This window comes from Mastacembelus armatus, chromosome 16 (genome assembly GCF_900324485.2).
Source record: "Mastacembelus armatus chromosome 16, fMasArm1.2, whole genome shotgun sequence".
Classification (NCBI taxonomy): domain Eukaryota; kingdom Metazoa; phylum Chordata; class Actinopteri; order Synbranchiformes; family Mastacembelidae; genus Mastacembelus; species Mastacembelus armatus.
The window spans coordinates 9564155-9586055 of record NC_046648.1 but is presented as its reverse complement, the minus strand read 5'-3'; the positions used below and the strand labels follow the sequence as shown (position 1 = coordinate 9586055).

At 40.9% G+C, this 21901-nt stretch overlaps 1 protein-coding gene across 2 annotated transcripts in view; it reads right to left on the bottom strand.

The window, feature by feature from the left end:
- The window catches only part of LOC113122070 (low-density lipoprotein receptor class A domain-containing protein 4), a 29532-nt gene extending 8590 nt beyond the window's left edge, over window positions 1–20942 (bottom strand). For both annotated transcript variants that reach the window (XM_026293005.1, XM_026293006.1), the window contains exon 1: window positions 20592–20942. In XM_026293005.1, coding sequence (XP_026148790.1) covers window positions 20592–20685 — 94 coding nt within the window. In that variant the 5' untranslated portion in view covers window positions 20686–20942. The remainder of the gene's footprint in view (window positions 1–20591) is intronic.
- Window positions 20943–21901: the final 959 nt, after the last annotated feature.

The following is a 21901-nucleotide window of genomic DNA, read 5'->3' as shown; positions in this document are numbered from 1 at the left end:
GGTTGAGGGGAAAGGCCATCAAGTTTATTTAAAGGAGGTTACACTACAACTTTTTCAAACGTCTGGCCAGACATACACTATGGCACCACTCACTCATTTACAGAAAGTTGTTTATTACACCAAAAAGCAAACACAAAAGTGGTTTAACCTAAAGAACAAAGATAAAATCTACAGTCTGCTAACTTTTTTATGCATTTTATTTAATTAGGCTAAAAATTGTTCTGTCACCTTGTGATGACTTTTGTCCAATTTTGGTGCTTTTCCACAAAATGTAAGGCAATATTTCAATCAACAGGCCAGCTGCTCCCCCACAGAAGTATAATTATTAACTATGTATAGCCACTTTTAGAGCAGAGTATGTGGCTTTTAACAAGCTATTGAGAAATTGCAATGCATCCAAGCTGAGAAGCTGAGATATGAGAAATTAAAGCATTTTTCACTGCATTTGTTTGGTGACTGAATCAATCATCAAAAGGGTTTGTGTTGATTGCGTACTCGACTAATTGCTTCAGCTCATCGCTACAATAGCTCAGTTCAGAAGCAGTACAAAAGCATGATTTCTTTGATACCTTTTTTAAGGGCTATAAACATTACCCACCTTCCACAAAACCTAATGTTTTTTATTTTCCTTTATTCTGAGAGTCAACAATAAAGAAGTCTCAGGAAAGAAGAATGTATGCTGTGTGTGTGTATATATATATATACACATATCGGACAGAATAAAAAATAAAAAAAAAAGGTTTTATTTCCCACTTCAGTCAGTCCCTTCAGAAGTTAGAGCTGCGGGACAAGTGCAGTGTCCCAATTAAAAAAACAAACAAACAAACAAAAAAAAACAACCAAAACCCAAAGTGAGAGTACTACACAGCTTAGTTAGTGCACCACACACACCGTGATCCGCTGAGGGCCCTTTCACCTTGGTGCTTGTCTGTGTGAGGCCAATGGCAGGTCAGACAGTTCAGCTGACCTGCCAGTGAAAAGAAGCTGTCACACACGCACACAACAGCAGTCAGTATTTGAGAACAGCACTATCACAGGATACATGCAGACGTTGAAATACATGAGTGTTTCTGTGATGAATCACGGCTAATCAATTCCACACACCTTAAAAGGTCAGTTCACATTTTTCCTCGAAGAAGTAATCCCACTGAGACCTGCTAAAAGGGATATTAGTGAGGAACCAGGACACTGTTCCTGGAAAGGGTTCTCACTGAAATTGTTAAAAAGTTGTCTGTTGTCTGCCCATACCCCCCCCCCACACACACACCACAGTAAAACCAATATTGTCTGTATGGATAGTTAGTAGAAATACTAAGTTGTTACTTGGTATTTCCACTACAAATTTATTCCTAGTGGCATCGAGAAGCATTTAATGCTGGAGGAAACTCACTTCTGTAACTAATGAGGGCATACAGGCATGCCCTGTTAGGCTCTGAAATCAGGCTAATGGCTATCTATAGAGACTGCACACACTCAACTGGGGCCTCCAACATTGTTATTGCTCAATAAACTTAACATTTGAGCTCAGATGACCTTAGATGCTTCCGTGAGAAAACAAGGCCTGGCTGGTTTTATTTGCACAAAAGAGCAGTCTTTAGCCCAAACCCACAAGTATGTATTCTATGATTCAGGTTGGAGAGGGGATGTATGCTGACAGTAGACGATGAGCATACTGGGTATGGCTTGTTACAGAACAGGAGAGCTACTCCCACCGGCAAAGGAAATGCCTATTTTACACAGAGTTTCAGTCATTATAAATCCTATCTTGTCGCTAAACATGCAACCCCAAAGCTAATGCAGCAGTTTATGGAATTTTTCCAATCAATAGTCAGTAAAAAAAAAAAAAAGAAGTCTGACCAGACATAGCTCTGCCAGATGACAGGACAGCAGAAAACAAGAATGACACCAGAATCTTCACTGAAATAACTTGGGATTTGTATGTCCCCCTAAAAACTCAAAGCCTGGCAAAATGTGGAGGCAGAATGTGTGGTGATTTTATTTTACATGGCCAAACTGAGCTCAATAAACCCTCCAGCTGGCTTATTACCTCTGCAGTCATTTCCTGTTTCCTGCTGCACTCCAGAGCTGCATCACAGTACTGAAGAAAAAAACATTCACACTCACACCTGGCAATCAAAATGGCACTTTACTGGAAAATGCAGGCACTTCCTCAAGGACTGACAGAAGAAATGTGTTGCTGTGTTGGTCTCCAAGTTCAAGGCACCAATACTGCTTGTTTTCTGGTCTAGTCTGCATCAATAAACTATAAACCTGAATTATAACACATGTAAAGTAAAAAGAGACCGAAAGACTAAATTTAAGGACACTTTCTTCACTAGTCCCTCACACTAACTAACCTTAACCATCACAACTAAATGCCTGCATAACCTAAACCCATTTCTAACCTGAACCCTAAAACAAAGCCCTATTCCTCAAACAGCTCTTTAAAAGGTGTAAGGACTAATAATGTGCTTACTCATACAGCAGAAAACTCAAACTGGTCAGCACAATGTTGAACTACACAAGAGCATACACACATAGTCCTCCTTTGACACACACACACACACAAGTGCACACAGCCCTGTCCACTGCCATTGCTATTGCTATGGTAACCCTTGGGCACAGTGCCGTGATCAACAAGGCCTGGAGCTGCTGGGGCACCATGGCAGCGACCTGGCTGGCACACACACGCACACAGGCACAGAGTGAGATAGAAGGAGACAGGGTGGGAGAGGAAGTATACAGTGTGCACATGCGCAAACTTAAAAAAGACTGGCACAGTTGGAGGAAAGGAGAGAGAGTTCAGTGACAGAGCAACAGAAGGAGGTAGGGGAGACAAGGGAGGGAGAAAATGAGGTACATGTATGGGCTCACACAGTCCTCCACCTCCTCTGGAAGACTGCAACGTCTAGACGGCTGGTATCAGCGTGGCAGCAGAATACTCTTTCAACCACTGTACTGTATAAGTGTGTGTATTACTGTCTGTGTCACCATGGAAATAAATGAACTAGTTTAGTGCTGCTTAACCCTGAGAGGAAGGGGCCTATGGTGTGTTTGAGTGGCCGTGGGGTACGAAATGCATTTGACAGGTATCGAGAGGTTAGGAAGACAGTGAGATAGCTAAGTAGTCTGTCTCTCTCGCTTAACACTTACCAAAAGAGCTTATTTTAATACAATGTATGACAGAGGATGGTTTCTGACCAGTTTGTTTTTAGTCATTTTGGATTCTGAGTTGTTGGTGACTATTTCTATTGGTAATGATAACATAGTTGGTGAGATCTATCTGAGACATGACAAGCACCTTGTTAAATCAGACAATGAGATAAGCTGTCAAAAATACAACCCTGGATGAGAGTTATCATCTAAGACATAATTGTGAAAGGACTGATAATTACATTTCTACACACATGTAAAATTCAATGATATTCCTCTGACTCTCCCAGAGAATTTAGCACACCCTGTGTACCAGAATTAACATCTCTAAATCATCAAAATGCTCCTAATTTTTATTTTGAATGATTGCACTTTTCAGCTCCATGGTTTTGCAAAGAGCAGAAAAGGATGAGAGCACTGCACCAGAACGTTTAGTCTTGTCTCAAAATCACTAACAACAAACCAAACGGTAACAGTAAGGCAACTTGGAAACTCTGCTTTGGGTACAAGCCCTAATACAAGCCATCATACCAGACAAAGGGAGTACTGACAGAGTAAAGAGAAACTTTTAGTGATGTGTGGATATAGTCTAAACTCCAGGCTGTTTCAATCATTTACTATTATTACATCTCAGGCACAGAACTAAGCATCTGCTTCTCTGAGGGATAAATTCCTGTTGACTTTTCAAGGAAAAGGTAATTTAATGACATATACTGAAAATTTAAAAGTATATGCAACTGCCCTGAATGAGACCATTGAAAATCTATTTCCAAATTCAAGTAAAAACACAGATGGTAGCTACCTGCTCAATTCAGATAACATGAATCAGAAACAGTAAACTTTTATTACCATGTATTTAGCTATATTAATGACATTCAGAGTACAAAATGAGCTTGGAGATATGTTTCTTTTCTGTTGCAGATGGATGTGGATTTAACTGCATGGTTAGTCTTGCAGGCTGCAGCTTGGGGTGCTCTTGAATCATAGTGCATTTCAGTGGTAGCTCTAATATTTTGTCCAGGCCATGAAGATACTAAATATCTGTCAGTAGGCCTATAACATACAGTCACAAATTCTCTGGGCTGCTATGTCATAGTCTTTCTAGCTAAACATACAGTTGTATCACTGCTAATATCTTTTCCACATTTTCTTTAAACATAGCCTAAACCTGATTATTGCTAAAGTATGGTTTAACAGTCAGACCCAATGCTGAGCTGGCAATAAATCTCAATCTGTAAGGACACAAAATGAACAAAGATTAAAACCCAGAAGCTCTGGGATAACACATCATAAATATTACAATATAATGTAATATTAGCAATATTCCAATGCTGTAATATTTATGAACACCAGTAGTAGAGAGGGGAGTGTTAAAGTATTCATCCTGTGGGTGAGACAACATATGAACGGTCGGCTCATGGTCACTTCAGAGAGACAAATACACATGCGCCTGTAGTAAGAGTAGGCCTGCACTGTCTCAGGTGTGTAGTGTGTGTGTGTGTGTGTGTGTGTGTGTGTGTGTGTGTGTGTGTGTGTGTGTGTGTGTGTGTGTGTTATCAGAGCCAGACAGACAGGATAGCGTCTAGACAACCCCCCAATCCCTACTCCCACTCCCGTTCTAAGTGATTAAACCAGACTGGAAGGTCAGACTAATATCAGGCTTAAAGGGAGTGGGGGACTATGTGTGTGGGGTGTTGACCAAGGTCAGCTGGGGTCAGCATATGTGTGTACATGTGAGTGAGTGGTTGAGATGCATTTTGTATGATCAGAGCTCATCCTGGCCATGGATGTTGCACAGAGGTTCAACTAGGTTTTAATTAGTTTCCAGGTCTAATTAGTGTTACACCAGAAATGCCTGTGTGTGCATCTGTAAGTAGGACAGACAGATTCTACTTAAGGCAAATGTAGAATCCTTCATTACTAATGTGAGGTGTATCTGGTGGAAAAATAAAAGAAGCAACTTTCTGCTCGTCTAGATGCTGGATTATGATGATGATAATTACCACTATTATTTTAGCTATTATTATAACAGTGGGCAGTCCATTTCATTATTCCCAAGCATGCTGATTGCTGCCAAGTTATTACCAAATGACTAAAAAACATAAAAGTTAAGATGAACTGAACAGCAGTCTAGACCCAAAGCCCTAAAAGCACCTTAAAAATGAAAGGAGCAAAGCCAGAAAAGATGAGAACACTCTAATGACAGTCAAGGGTGCTACAGGGCAGGTGGGTGGAGAAGCACCAGACAGTGGTGTCTGAAAGACCAGCATAACCTGGAGCAGGTAAGGCAGTTAGGGGTGTGTAGTGGTGTGCTTTAACCTGAAAGCAGAGCTTTGACACTGACCAGAAATGACGGGCTCCATTAGCCTCATCGCTAACATCCATGCTGTCATCATCCTCGTCGACGAAAGTTAGAGGAGACAGATACACAGGAGAAGGCTGTTGTGACAGCATTAGGTGGAGAATATTAGCCAGTAGGACATACAAAACCACACATAAACCCAAGAACAACCTAGTTCATAAAGACCAACAAGCAGACTGATGGATAGAGCTGATTGTGGTATTTTGTGCTATTCATGCACACAGTATCACGACATTTGAAAACCAAGAAATATTCTAAATTATAAGTATTATTCATGGTTAAGTGTGGAGATATCCTTTTTGTCACCAAAACACACTTAATCCTGCTAACAACTATTGTATGTATTGTGACTGTTGTCCAAAAACTATTATGACCAGTGAGCCACATTCGTGCACTGGGGGACATGTTCCTTCAATACCATGAACACACGCATAAATTATCACACATACACTGAGCTGCTGCCACAAACATTAACCAGAGCGACAAATGTTTTCATCTGCTGCTGGAAGTATTTCCAAATGTATGTACAATCTCCTATGAAATGTTTGCTTAGAACTATGCTGACATCCTGTTTAGGTTTAGTGAGCTGTACGTCTGTGAGCACCTGGTGGGCTTAATTTTGTTGGTCTTAACAAACCTACACTGCTTTAAAAAAAGACTAAGTTCCCAAAATGAATAACTAAAAAATAGATTCAAAGACACACAAAAATGCAAACATCAGCAGAGACTGCACATGACCACATAAGCACGCACGCACACGCACACGCGCACACGCACACACACACACACACACACACACACACACACACACCATTTCAGCCTGCCGTCTCCTATCAGCCAAAGCAACCTCGCCAGCCATCCAGACACATAAATCTTATGATTTAAAACTTAGCAGGGGGTTATTAAAATGATTCTGCAGTGTTCATTTTTGTACAGGTCAACATCACAGGTTGGCTTGCTGCTGAAGGCAAATCAAAGTAAAAATCATGCTGAGTTCTGGCTGAACAGAATAAGTGAGAAAAGAACAAGAAAATTAAATAAGTAGCAGATAGCTGAAAAGTGGGAAACAGAAGGATAAAGGAAAACACTGAAGAAAGAAATTGGGCACAGACGAGATGGGAACAATGACGAGAGCAGGAAGGAACACAAGGGGGAAGAAGTCAGCAGAGGAAGAGACAGAGTTGCAGGGACATCATTGTAAAGGCAGACAGATGTTAAAGGCAGACAACAAAGCGCAGTGTCTCATGTCTCAACTCTGAAACAGAACAACAAAGCAGAACGATGGAAAAAAAGAACAAAACAAGAGATGAGGGAGTGGAGGAGAAGGACAAAAACAGTACATGTTCATTTGATAGAGCACACATTGCCTCCTTCCCCTCCAACCCCCACACTGCTCACCCCCAGAAGAGAGGTGGTTTTACCATGTAACCCTAACGTGGGTTTTCAACATCAGCAGGGATAGCAGACACCTCCCAGACGTAGGCTGTATGCTATGTATGTGCTGCAAATTCTCTGTGGCTTTCGTGATCAGCCAAACAGAGGCAGCAGAGGATACCGTGGGTGGAACAGAGGAAGCTCTGAGAGATATAGGGCACATCAAAACTGGAGCTGAATGGTCTGAGGAGGCACGATTTAACTGGCAGCGATAGTAGTTTGGTAGTCAATTACTCATTTTTCAAGCACAGATGCGAAATATTCTATGACTTCAGTTATTCACATTTTCTGCTATCTTTTGTCATATCAGCAATAGTACTTTTTTTCACATCTTCAAGGGATACATGAGACATTAATCAGCAGAATGATGTATAACAGTTGCAGCCCTACGTTAATGCACACTACTACTACTTCCATATGCTGTATGCTGTAGCATACAGGGCTATAGCATCAAAATTTTCCTTGGACAGATGTGTCCTCATGGTGTATGGACACATTATGTCCCACTCATTGGTCTTATTTGAATTTCAGTACATCTGTTTAATCCAGTTTACTATTTCAGAGGTCTTTATACCTCTTCTTAAATTAGAAATGGAATCAACTATTTTAATAAGTTGTTATTCTAGGACCAAGTATTCTGCAATGCGTTTTCTCTAAATTCTGTTTCATTGTATATTAAATATCTGAGTTTTGATCTGTGGGTCAGACAAAGTAAATAACTCCGTTCAATTGGCTTGACTGGGGAAAAAGATGGCTTTTCAAAAACAGCATATGCTTGCATGGTGTTTTATTGTGCTATGACTCAATATCTCTTAACCAAGATGGACTGTCTCTGTCTCCTTAATTTAGCCTGTCTCTCTTATTCCACATTCATTATCTGTCTCTTCTTGTGAAACTGCTCTCACTCTGCTTCAGTTTGTATTTATTGTTTGTCTCATTTTTATCTATCTATCCTTTGTCTTTTCATCATTTAGTGCTTTCCTCCTCTGTGTCTTTCAGCTGCCTCTGTACTCCACCTCTTCACTACACATTCTGTCATATCTGCCTCCCTCCCTCTTATCCCTCCTGCTTTCTGTCTCCTACCTTCCCTCCCACTTTTTACTCCTCTCCCACTCCCTCTGACTCTCAGATGAAGGTGTGTAAACATGTCTTCCACATGCGGTCTCATTGTGCTGAGCCAACAGAGCAAAACAACCACGCTTAAGTTGCTCAATAGGCTTCACCAGATGACTAGCGCCTCTTCCCCTCCTTTTTCCCCCCTTCAGGTTGAGATGCTTAACAACCATGAAGCAATGCCTGGCAGGCAGGATTAGGCAGACGCGAGAGACAGAGACAGAAAAGAGAGGAAGGAAGAAGGAAGGGAAGGAAAAGAGAGATGAAAAGGAAAGATAAAGAGTGAAAGTGAGAGAGGGATACAGACAGAAGAGAAGCAAGAGACATGGGGGATAAAGTAAGATGAGTGTGTATATAATAAGAAAAATGTAAGATAACAGGAAATGTGTGTCTGGGAGGGGAAGTCCTATAAAAAAAAAAAAACCCCAAAAACTTTTGTTTCCTTGCTGAAACACTTGTCCGTGACCACAGGCTGAACTTCGATGCAGTGCTGAGCAACAGCTGTCGACAACATAGGAAACTACTAAAAAAGAAAAAAGCTTCAGTAAAAGAAGAAGCAGACCGACAAAGCATGTGAGAGGGAGAGATGAGAAGGGAAAAGCTATTCTCTAAGTAATGGTAGTGGTGTTTTGGAGATGGCCCAGATGTTTCAGGCTTGCAGAGAGAGGGATGGAGGTATAAAGAGTGAGTGAGTGAGTGAGTGAGTGAGTGTGTGTGTGTGTGTGTGTGTGTGTGTTGGGAGGGGGTGGGGGGGGTGGAGTTATGGGGTTCAAACAAAGGGGAGGAGAGTTAAGTGTGGAGAACAGCTACCATTTTACTTAAAAAAAAAAAAAAAAAAAAATTCAAGTTTAAGACAAATCCAGATGCTGCAGACCTGAAGTACATCCATATCTACACAGCTGACTTTTGACAAATGGCATTAAAGCAGTAAGGACAAAAATTTAAAAGGCTGGTTCATGCAATTTACAAAAATAATATATCTGAGTTTTTCTACATATATTCTCACTAACATCTAGACCATAAAGATTTATTTATGTACCCTGGCTTTTAAATATCCATCTCAAACATCAGCAGATTGCAGTGAACAGCTGTCAGTGGAACTACTTTCTATTTGAAAAAACATTGAAGTGCCTGTTAAACAGTTGACAGTGTATTCTATGGCTTATCTACACTACTAAAGGGACTAAATCTGGAAAATTATTATTAAATTCAGCATTTCTTCATGTGTTCTACATGAAAATTTACTTTCTGGAGTTGCTAAAGAGAGAAGACTTGACATCTCCTTCCATCTCTTTTCTACTCCCCTCTTGCAATATCTTTTTTGCCTTCTCTCTCACACACTCCTTGTTCACACCCACATTGCCCACTTCCTTTTTTCTCTCCTTCTCTCTGTAGAAGTAGAAGTACCACTTGGGGAGTTCAGCTCAAGGCGAATATTGCAGAATGAAAAGAAGTTCCTGACTCAATGAGGTAAAACTCTTGGGCGACACAAAGGCAGGGTGTAACTGTAGATATCAACAACTTAGCAACACCCACACACAGACACACACTGTTATATCTTTTTACTAATCTTTTTAGTATTGCCTGTGCTCACAGTGGTTTCTCTTTCTTGTCAAATGGCAGATGTCAGTTCAAGATCACACCAATTTTCGACTCAGACCAATTCACTGAACAGCTTCAAAGAATTTTTTTTTTTTTTTTAAGTGAGGTGTTTTTACAATTTGAAGTTTAGTCTGGGGAAAAATAGGATTTTTGGGAAGAATTAGGCTATTTTGGACTAAGGCTGATTCATAGCTATTCAGCACTGCAAAGAGCTGCAGTCTGTCTCTCCCTGTATGCTCCTGCAGACAAAAAACAGCTGAGAGGGCATGTCTGTCGCTGTTTAGGGCTTACACACACATTGTTTAACACAGAGACAGAGACAGAGACAGAGACAGACACAGACAGAGACACAGACAGAGACACAGACAGAGACACAGACAGAGACACAGACAGAGACACAGACAGAGACACAGACAGAGACACAGACAGAGACACAGACAGAGACACAGACAGAGACACAGACAGAGACACAGACAGAGACACAGACAGAGACACAGACAGAGACACAGACAGAGACACAGAGACAGACAGAGACACAGACACAGACACAGACACAGACACAGACACAGACACAGACACAGACACAGACACAGACACAGACACAGACACAGACACAGACACAGACACAGACCTCTCTTGGACATTCACTCAAAATAGTAGATATTCACTGCAGCAACTGGCTCCTGAAATGGGATTCTCTAACAGTCGCCCCACCTACTCACAAAGACATACAGATGCAATTCATCATAGGGAGAAGGACCCATAAACAAATTTAAAGATAAAAGCATCTGGCACATGATGGCACAGTTATGGAGAATTCTTGGTGGGGCCCTATTATGAAGCCTCGCCCACTGCAGACCTTTACGTAGGTGATCCACTGGGTTAATCTGGCTGACAGATGGGGCAGGCTGTGGGTAAGCAGGGGTAAGCAGGGCCCATGTATTGCACTAGTGCTGGGACGGCACTGGGTTGAGCCAAGCCGTATGCTGCGACTATGACCTATATTAATAATTCACACACAGGATCTCATGCTGCATGGAGCAGGAGCTCTTATCATTAGCAAAAAACTAGCCAGGAGCCCTGTTTACTTCCTTTGAAATGGCACATAAGAAGATCGAAGACAGATAGAAAATTTGCCATTCCTGTTTGCCTCTCTACTTTCTATGTGTTTAAATCAAAATAAAAAATAATGCCTTGAAGGAAATCTCAGATTAATAAATATATTAAAAATTCACATAAAAGGATTAATGTGGGCTCAGTGTGAACTTGAAAATGCAAATATTCACTAAAACTCTCATTAAGATACTTTTCAGTTGATACATACACTTGAATGTTCGCTAACTCAAACATACTGATCTATTATTTCCATGACAATCAGTGTCGGTATGATAAAAGGAATGATTTTTTTATTTGTGAAGAGCTTGTAGAGAGAGAAAAAAAAAAAAAAAAAAAAAAAACCTGACCAGACTCTATATTGTCTCCAAAAAGAAACATGTTTATCAATGCTTTTCTTGGATGTTTGCTACTTGGAGAGGACATTAGAGAGTCTTTAAATTCCTTAATCTTGTCTTGTCTTACAAGACAAATTTCTGATTTTTATGACAATAAAGTGTAATCAATCAATCAATCCACTTTCAGAAACGACAACCACCACAATCAGGAACGTGCAGCCAGCAGGCAGCAGGCAACACAAGCAGCCAGTATCTAAGTGAACACTGTAGCCCTGGCTTGTATTTACAGTACATTTCTGAGGAGGTGCACATCAGTTACACTGTAGTGTGCAGTGTAAACTCAGACCCTAAACACCACTGAAGAAGCATAAAGCCAGATTTAGACTTCAATCGAGCAATTTTTTTCCCAGCTTATTGCTGGGAAATTATTCATATTGCTGTTTCATTGGTAGTTGAGTAAAGAACCATAAAGGTATCTGACAAAAGGAAAAAGATGCTCTCTGCTTGAAAGCAAAAACAAAACTCATCCCCTATGTCTGTAAAGTTGACAATGCAGATAAGGATGCTAATACATTTAGATGCTTGATAACTAAATTAACAAGACAATGCCAATCTAAAATACTTTGCACAACACATCTCCGATACATTTGGGACTTCTAGTGAAAAGTCCGAGAAGCAAGAGGAGGGGAAAAGGTGTTGAGGACAGGAGAGGATAAGAGAGAGAATTTCTGTGTTACGGTTGGGGGCTGGGAGTCAGAGAGGCAGGCCAGACCGCCTCTATCTCCCTCTGACCCTCTGTCTGAGTCTGTGTGTGTGCCAACGAGAGTCCCCTCTCCCAAGCCAGACAATAGAGCAGGCTCTGTGCCTGATTGGGGTCAGCTGGTGGCTGCCGGGGGAAGAGTAGGAAAAGGAAGAGGGGGAAGAAGTGGGGGTTGTAGGTATCAGACGCTGACTCTGACGCATGTGTCTGGATGAGAAGAGAAAGGGACCAAAAATTAGACAGGTCTCTGAATTGCTAATGAAGAGCAAAAAACAGTGAGGGAGAAAAGGAGGACAAGGAAAAGGCTTTTTTCTGACTCCCACACACAGCCTGTCCTACTTGACTCAAGGCTGGGAGGTTAAACTGGGTTAAAATTTAAAATATATATGTGTACACACACACACACACACACACACACATACATATACATATATATGTATGTATGTATGTGTGTATGTGTGTATGTGTGTGCGCTCACTGCACAATGCTGAGCTACAGCACACTGCAGCTGTGTGAGGTTTAACAATTTGTACTGTAGGATCGCCTACTGGTGAATGGGTATAATATGTGCTTACAGAAGAAAGTCTGGAGTCGTTATGTTACTTTTCATTTATAACAGAAAGCACTTCTCCTTTCTATCTTTATCCCCATCTCCTTCTCTCTGTCTCTGCCTCTGCCTCTGGTGTAATCCTTGTAATTTCCTGTGATAAGGTCAGATCAGGGTACAGCCAGCAGCCCAGCTGGCAGAGGCTGTGGATTTACCCCCCTTTGACTGGGTAGTGCAGATGTGAAGAAGAGGTACAGCAGTAACAACAAAGCAAAGATGGCACAGGATAGGCCAGAGTGTTTGCATACTGCAGCAGAGTTAATAGAAAAAATGTTGAGATGGTAGCACTCTGTTCGGATAACACACTTGTTAACATGATAGTTTTATGTGCAAACACACTGATTATGAAAAAATGAAATGAAAATATTGTGAGAGTGATAAAACCATCATAAATCATACAGTGTGTCAACATAAAAAACATGACATTTACAGACCAAAAATGACTTAAAACACAGCAAACCACAGTAGCAGTAACCACCAGTTAACAGTTCATGGGGGCATATAGGATTCTGCAGCAACAGCCTTCTCTTGCTACTATCATGTCGTAAAAAATGGCAATATCCGATATCTTATGCACTGTATTGTAGTTTCTGTCAGATTCCCACAATGCTTAGCGCATTTGATGTGTGGTGCAGTGGGAGGGACTTCCCAGGAGTTCTGCACTTGAGTTTCTCGTGGAGTATGAAATGTCCTGGCAAGAACTAACTCGAGAAAACAAACAAATTTCTCTATTTTCGTGGAGTATAGAAAGGCCTTGACACTAGACATCAAGATTTCTTGAACCTCTCAAGTTAAGATTTAGCTCTGACAAACAGCTGATATGATTTGGTGTTGAAATCAGTGGCACTGTTTTAATGTATTCAAAAACTATTCTAGAACATCTGTAGCATTTCACGTAACACTGTCAAAAAACCCCCCCCCCAAAAAAAAAAACACAGGAACTTCCTTCTCTAAACCTAGCACTACCTTACCCATAATGCAATGTGAACACTGATAATTCAGTCAGAGATTCAGGTGTGTTGTGCTAGTAAGGGCTTATGTAGTCTGGGGCCTCCAGCCTCAATTCTGCTTGAGGTTTGGTCGGCTCAGCTTCTATGTCACACTTGTAGTCTTCATTCCTGTCCTCAAGTGACATCATCTCCATCTGGAGCCATAAAAGGCACAAAAGGCCACAATAATTGTTTGTGTTCCCTTATAAATGATAACAGGTCAGATCAGGGTGCAGCCAGCAGCCCAGCATTATGCATGATGCTTGACAAAAAAAAAGTTTGGAATTTTAATTCTATCGTACAGTTACTTCTCTAACCAAACATGGTTAAATAATCTTATTTCAACAAAGTCTCCATTGCTCTCAATAGAGGAATCTTTTTGGGATTCTCAACAATGAAGAGGATAGCAACAACCTAGGTAATACCTGAAAAATAACCCCTACATCACACAACTTATTTATTCCGCAGGTAATAAGTATACTAGCTACATGCTGAAAAACTGAATGCCCTGTGGAAGTCTTTTCTTTTGCTATATGCAACAATTTGAACAACAAAGACATGCAAAATATTTCCTTTGTATACAGCATGAAAACTGTTTGACTATGCGCGTACAATGCTACATTGATGATGAAGTGATCTTCCAGGGCCATGTAAACCACCCCCAGAGTTGTGCCACCTCTTTGGAAACTTTACAGTATAAACCTCTTCAAAGTCTAAGGACAACTTTGCAAACCACTTGAAGAGACATGTCATTACTCTACTGCATGGGTGTTCATGCACACATAAACAAACGGATTATCCAAAACCTGACAAACTCCAGACACTCAGCATTTCTTCTTCTATTTTGTGTCATACAATTTGAAACAACATTTGCTGTTTCAAAAGAATAATCATGGCTCTGTTGCATTTAAGGAGGGCAATGCGACATGCAGTGAGACAGGGCTCACAAAGGGTAATAAACATGCCAACCATTTCATTTGACTGAATGCTGGGAAAAACAAATCGGCTACAAGGGGGGAAAAAAGGGGGGGGGGGGCTTGGGTACTGTCTGCCAGTGTGTGTCTGGAGCAAAGAACCTTGATTGACTAGAATATGTCTCTTCCATCCTCACAGACCTAGTCATGCAACATGCAGCAGACAGCAGCGCTCATTCAGTTAGTGAAGCTCTTTAGTATATCAGACAGTCAAACGATGTGTAAATAAATGTTGACCGAGACAGCAGACTACCATCCACCCCCCACCACCATTACACACGCACACACATACACTTGATGGATGGCCTGTCTTCAGACATACTAGGACTACAAATCTGCCCTAGTCCCAAGGGCATTTTGAAAACTAAGGGAGGAGGTCTAGGGGGTGGGGGTGGGGGTGGATGTGTATGTGTGTGTGTGTGTGTGTGTGTGCGCGCGTGCGCTTGGGGTTGGGGGTGTAAAATCTAGACACAAAGGGAGCCCCAGCAGCCAGTGACGAGGTTGTGAGTGCTCCTGGAGCTAGAACAGTGAGAAGTGATGGTGCTGCTGGGACAAGTAGAAGGACATGAGGAGTGACCTTTTCACTTTGGATTTTGAAACTTGCTTCCTCAAATTAACCTGCTCAGCTGAAGTAAGCAGAACTGCTCCAAGCTACATTCTCCACAGTGTTTGTAGCTTCAAGGGTTGTCAGATTTCAAAAACTGCGGACTGCATGGGTGCGATATTACATTGCTGTGGTGGTGAAAAAAAAGTAAATGACAATCAAGCTAATTTAAGAAATAAACTGTCAAAAACAGGAAAAAAATACCAAAAGAAAAAAAATGTGCAAATTACTGAACAGAATATGTAGTTAAATATCCTGGAAACTAGTCTGAAGTAACATAAGAACAAAAGACATGCTGAGTGCAAACACACAAGGAAAATCACACATCATCCACACTTCTATCCGTACTGTTGCTCTGCACTGCAGGTGCCCTGGAGATTTTATCTTGTATTCAAGTGTGTGTGTTTCCCACAAGTCTAACAATTGTGACAAATGCATAAACATGCATATAATGTCATAGAAGTTCTCTTATTTACATTAAAAGTTCAAATTATCCTCCTAACTGGCATTTTTAGACTTATCCACTTCCACCCAATTGACTTCAAGTGGTGCCGTCCAATTATTTCCATGTCATGGAAGGGTGCTATTTAAAAATAGTACCTCTTTTTAAAAATTTCACCCATTAACAGCATAAAAATTGAATGAAGAGTTGGAACAAATAGAGAAAACAAAAGATATTAAGTTGGACATTTCTGCAGGTTTCATCAAGCTCATTATTTTGCAAATGTTCCAGCAGGCTTCAAATTTGTTGCATTTAACAGGTTTCAACTAAAAACTCAATGTTTTCAGTCCAGGTCTCATTAAACTTGCACTTCCCCACATTATGTCAATGAACCTACCAGAAAGAACCACTTATGGAAAGCATGTTACATTATCTCACATAACACAACATGCAAGCTGAGTGCTCTACGATAATTTGTGCTCTGGGTTCACAAGTTAGTTTGGTTTTGTAGCTTTGTTACGGCATGATTAATAAAAACTGATGACAGTGGTACAAAGTAATAATCTTAATCAAGTAATCAACAATGCAAAAGTAATAAACATTTTGAGAACCTTAATATGAATATGAAGTCTGTTTTCAACATTTTATTGTCAAATTATGAATTTTATTAAATAAAACATAAAACAAACATTAAAAAGGAGCATGTTTACTAGAATTTCACACTAAAAGCAAAAGTGAGTGGCGCATTAACCCAAATATAGCCACATGCTTTCAGACATGCACTTGAACATTGCTAGACATGATCCTGGTGAGCTGCATGTAAAAACAAAATTATTTGAGAAATGTTGACCAGACATAGACATGAAGCCTAAAATACACAAGGGTTTAGGGTGACGTGGGTCTAATGCCCGATTCTTAGAGTCAGTGTGGAACGACATCAGATAAAACAGAAGTTTGTCTTGGCCTGAGAACCATAAACATTTTACTGACGGATTTTAATGGCGGATTATCAGACCACATAACAAAAAAAACTGAACAAGGAACCACCACTATCCATATAACAATGTAAAAACTGGAAAATGAAACTTTTACTCTTCTGTTTCTGCCATTTTCATCTCTGCAGCTGCTCGTGTCACCATGTGCTGCCGCAAACAGATGCATCAGTTGAAGTAATCGATAACCATGTTCATTGACAACTATTTTAATAATTGATTTGTATCAATTAGTCCCTACTGTAGTAGATAACTGGAGGGAAGAGGCAAATACGACACTTTAGCTCAAAAATATTACCTAAACAACATATCATGTCTCAAAATATTTTCCTAAAGCCCTAAAAATTGATAATGATTTCCCCTAAAGCTAAACCTGAAATATGAGGGGGGGGAACCCGGGACCTCGGAAAGTAAAAACACCCAACGCTACAAATCAATGCATTACAAAGTCTTCAATAATAATTCTCAAGTCATTGGCAAAACATTGATTTTTGAGCTTTTTGCAATGTGCAGTGTACCAGAGTTAGTCATCTGGGCCTGCATAGGGTATCTGCAGGTCAGTTCCATAAAACAGTTCCTAGGGACTCCTCTGACATCACCTCTTCACATAAAACAAGGAGGTCTTTCTTACCCTCGGCAAGCCGAGCACCAGTGTTCACTGCTATAACCCCTCAGCTCAGGAGAGGTGGCAGACTAAATAGTGCTCCACTGAGAGACACCAAGCAAGTGTAGAAATTCCCTGTGAAATTAATTACTGGAGGAGTGATCGCAAAAGAAATCTGTATGGGACGGCAAAGAAAAGATTTCTTTTTTCTTTTCTTTTTTTATTCTGTTGTTTGGTTGTCTTTGCCACTCCCATCCCTAAGGTGCCAGAATTTCTATTTAGACTCTAAGTTTGAAGTCTCTTTTTCCAAGGCTCATTATTAGAATTCATTAATAATAAAACTAATAAAAAACAAACTAATGCCAAATCACCAACACCTCCACAAACAAACCATACAAAATTGAGGCAAAAAAAACAAACCCCAAATAAACAACAAAGAGCTTAGTGAGAGATTGGATTGGCTGTCTGGCTGGAGACTGCAGGGTAAATATTGGCTGAGCCTGAAAGTGTCTCGCTCTGTGTGTGTGTGTGTGTGTGTGTGTGTGTGTGTGTGTGTGTGTGTGTGTGTGTGTGTGTGTATACATACAGCTAGGTGTAAATGTGTGAGCGTGTGCCTGCATGTACATCTTTGTGTATGTGTTGGAGGGAGAGTCAACAAGTAGCCGTGTGCATGTTTGGCCTGAGGTAGTTGACAGATGACCCTGCTGCCACCTACACACTAACACCACTCATACACAGGATTACAGATCAGGCCGTTTACATCCGTCTGGCTGGCCGGCCACTGCTGCAGGCGAACTGTTACATACACAGAGACACAGACAGCCACCCAAGTCTCTGACACATACCCAGGTGGGAAGCACATGTATACAGCTTTTCTGTTATATCTGCATCTAAAAGAAGAAGATGTTGAAGATATTTTAGGAATATCCCACATAAAGATTTACTAGTGATACTTCCGGGGAGAAACATTTAAAGTCTGTCTTTTCATAGTTGGGGCTGGATAAGATTTGATTAGGAATACCAAAAAAAAAAAAAAATCATTAATGCAAAAATATCAAATATGCTCTTTTTAACTACATAGCATCATCTGACAAATGTTAATATGTAAAGCTGCAACAATAAGTCTATTAATCGAGTAGTTCTAATCACAAGAAATTATAAAAGTAACTGTTTATAATAATATAATGATTTTAGGAATTTTTTAAGCTAAGACACCAAAAATAAATAAGTGGGTGAAGGGGGTCAAGCACCTGACCAAATTATACTGCTATTTTAGGATATTACAGTGGATTAAAAAAAGTTAAATACTGTTCAACAGTCTTCTGGAATTATTCTTTGAAGCCACTGCACTGTGATCAAGGTTGTGCCTCTTCACTGGAAAACAATGTATTTGCCTTGGATGAAAGTGAACTGTACTACTAACTAAGTGCAGGTTAAAGCTAAAAAAATCCACACATAGAACAAGTCTGTTGAAGCTATGGTGTTTGATTTCAAGACTTCATAATACCACACCTACAACAGATAGATGTACCTACCTACATATCTATGTATAACCACACTATACGATAAATCCAGGCACAGCAACAGCTAGAGACAAGCACTTGTTAAAGGTGTCTGCCTTTCAAAGCCTACATGTGAATCCCAGTGTGTAGACTGAGGCTGGGTTTCTGGCCGTGACATACTGTGTGCGCTGTGATCTCTCTATGTTCATAGTCCCTTTCAATTTTCCTTCGCCTCTGAATAAAGAGGAAACACACCAGTGAGACTTCCCACTTCTCTTTAAAAAAGAAAAAAAAGGCAGGCTGTCGCTCTTTTCTTCAGCCAGAGAAATCATCAAAGCATGAGTTACACTATTCAGCCTTGCCGAGTCTGCATGACAACACAGGCGTCAAACAAGAGCTCTTTTCAAACCAGACGGCCACTACAGTAGGACATGGCTATTTCAAACCACTTGTGAATGGAACTCCCTCCAACTACTGAGATGTTCAAATGATGAGAAAGGCATTGAAAATACCAGGCCAGCGTTTATTCAAAGTACTAAACACAGAGGCATGCATAATCTTAAATACACTTCACACTTAATTTTTTAGCTAAATACACTGCCAGTATCAATCAACGTTTTTGCAGAACTGCTTGTCTGCTCAGTTTAGCAGTCTGAGGAAGTGCTTCTGGATTAATTAGGTTCCCTTTGCTGTATCATTGTGTCTGTGGATGCACCAGTTCATGCCTGATTATGTGTGTTTTTCCTGGCTGGTGATACGATGATGCCACAGAAAACGAATGGTGGAACACCAGTGCATCTGCCAGACAAATGCACACACATACACACACTTCTTGGGTACAATGTGGCGTCAGTGCAACTACACTCTGCTGCCAAATCTAAATCTAATATCTTGCGTTCACCTCACATTGCCCAGGCCTGGCCTCGGCCCCCATGGAAATTACACATCACTGTAACTCCGATCGTCTGTCCCTAAGTCTTTAGTGTATCTGCATGTCTGTCAATATGTGTGTATGTCTGGCTTTGGATGTATCTGTCTTCATCACTGTTTATATCTCTGTCTGTACTTGTCTGGCTGCCTGGTTATGAATCTACCTGCCTGTCTGTCTGTATGTCTGCCATCTCTTCTTTATTAGTCTCTGTGTGTCTGCAGATTTGTCAGACTGGATACATAAACTGTCTGGCTGTCCTCCGCATTTGTACCTGTCTGTCTGCCTTTTTGAACGTTCTGCTTCAGTCATAAAGTGGAACATCTGCAGTGGCTCTAGCAGACAGCGGCATTAGGGCAGAGCTGATAATGATAGTTTCTCTCTGGGCCGCTCAGAAGGCGGACAGACATAACATACCATTCCAGCCTTTCCTGTCTACGGTGACAGGCAAACTATTTAACCCTGTGTGCACAGCCGAGAAAAGCTAATAGCGCTGAATCTCCATGCATCAAGAAAAAGCAAGCCCTACGGCAGAAAACAAAGAGTAAAGCAGTAAACTTAGAGACAAAACGGGATTTTTCAGCAGGACATTTCTTGTTAAAAAGAACTACTGTAAATGTATAACACAAGTCTGCACAATACTAACGCTAAGTTAAAGTTTTCCTTGGCACCGGTCTGTGCCACAGTATGTCCATCTAATATTAATGCTACTGTAGAAGCTCGACTCTAAAATAAATATGCATAATGTGCGCTAGAAAGACACTTGAAGTCAGATGAAGACAACTAGACCGACTGTAAGGTGAATACCAGAAAGTAGACTAATGACAGCGCAAAGTTTCTATTAGAAAGCCTCGAAACACTAAATACCAAGGGATGAAATTACAGGAATAAATTAAAGAAAGAAAACGGCCGATAGCGATGTTAACAGCAGAATTGGTTTAGCGTCTTGGATAAATGCTAAGTCTGATTTGCTCCCCGTCTGTTGCCACACTGGAGAGCGCACATAAAACGGATTAGTCGCTAAAGTCTCTGTAGGTTTTTAAGGTTAGGAGCAACGCAAGTCCTGTTACTCACATATCTCCATTCCCTGTGGCTGGGAACCGGTGCAGTTGCAGGAGCAGGTGACATTGGAGTTGCCGGGGCCGCCAGGGGCCGTTAGGTTTTGCATGGAGCTGGGCAGACCGGGACACCGCTCCGGGGAGAGAGCCGCCGCCACCGTCGGGGCCCCGCGACGGAACACAACACAAAACTTCCAGGCAGCGGCAGCAGAGTCCGCCGCTACGAGTAACTCCCAACAGTTTCGCACCTATTTCCCACGGTTTTTCTCACGCCATATTTCGCTCGGAGAGTGAATTAATGGGAGCCGTGGGGGACAAACCAATACCCGGGGCTAACGCATTTCCTCCGACTCTATTTTCCGGTCTGTCCTCCGCCGCTGAGAGCAGCTGTCCTTCCTCTGCTGAAGCACGGCACACACATAGCGACCAAGCCCCGCCCACACACTTGACAGACGGCCGTTTCGGCCAATCAGAGGGCTCCAGTGGACGGACACACAAGAGGGAAAGTGGTGCTGCGTTCAGGAGCACACACAAATATCAGTGTAACCGCAACCAGTCAAAAACATAATGAAACGCCACATACTACAGCATCCTTGTCAAAACAAAAAGAAAAAACAAAAAAGATGTAATGTCACACACTAGTAAGGGTGTGATTAAGCCTTCTGAGTATCAAATGATCCGACAGAACCGCAATTTGGACGATATGAAAAAGACTGATTGTATGGTCCAAATCACGTCCGGTTGTGATAGCCTACATTACATTTTAATACCACAAACCAATATACATTAGCCTATATAGACACTCGTTTACACAGATTTTGTTTTTATATATGTGCTTTTATTTTTTATGCTATCATTGTTTGCACACATTTTTTCTTGGCTTATGTGATAAGAGAACTACTACTGTCTCTGAAGGAGTAAAATACTGTTTTTGATGCAGGGGCACCAGTTTCAATTATGCTTGAAGTCAATAGTCGGTAGTGGTAAATATTCATGAAGGCCTTTGCATATGTTAACTACGGAATGCATTAATTGGCCATCATGCTGTCAGCCTATTCACAAATATTGTAATTCATTTTTATTGGGTTTATTCATTGAATTACTAACTGTGAGTGGTGCTTCTTTTTGTATTTTTAGAGTTAAGTCGGTGTCACTTTAATCACCAAATTACTATGATGCATTTTGAAAATACCATTAAGGTGTATTCTTCTTCGTATCTACATGCAGATTAAATAATATCAGTTGATTTCTAAAATTAAACAATAAGGTACAGCAAGGTTCATATTATTAGTAATATTTACTCCTTTCTCACCAAACGCACTTAAA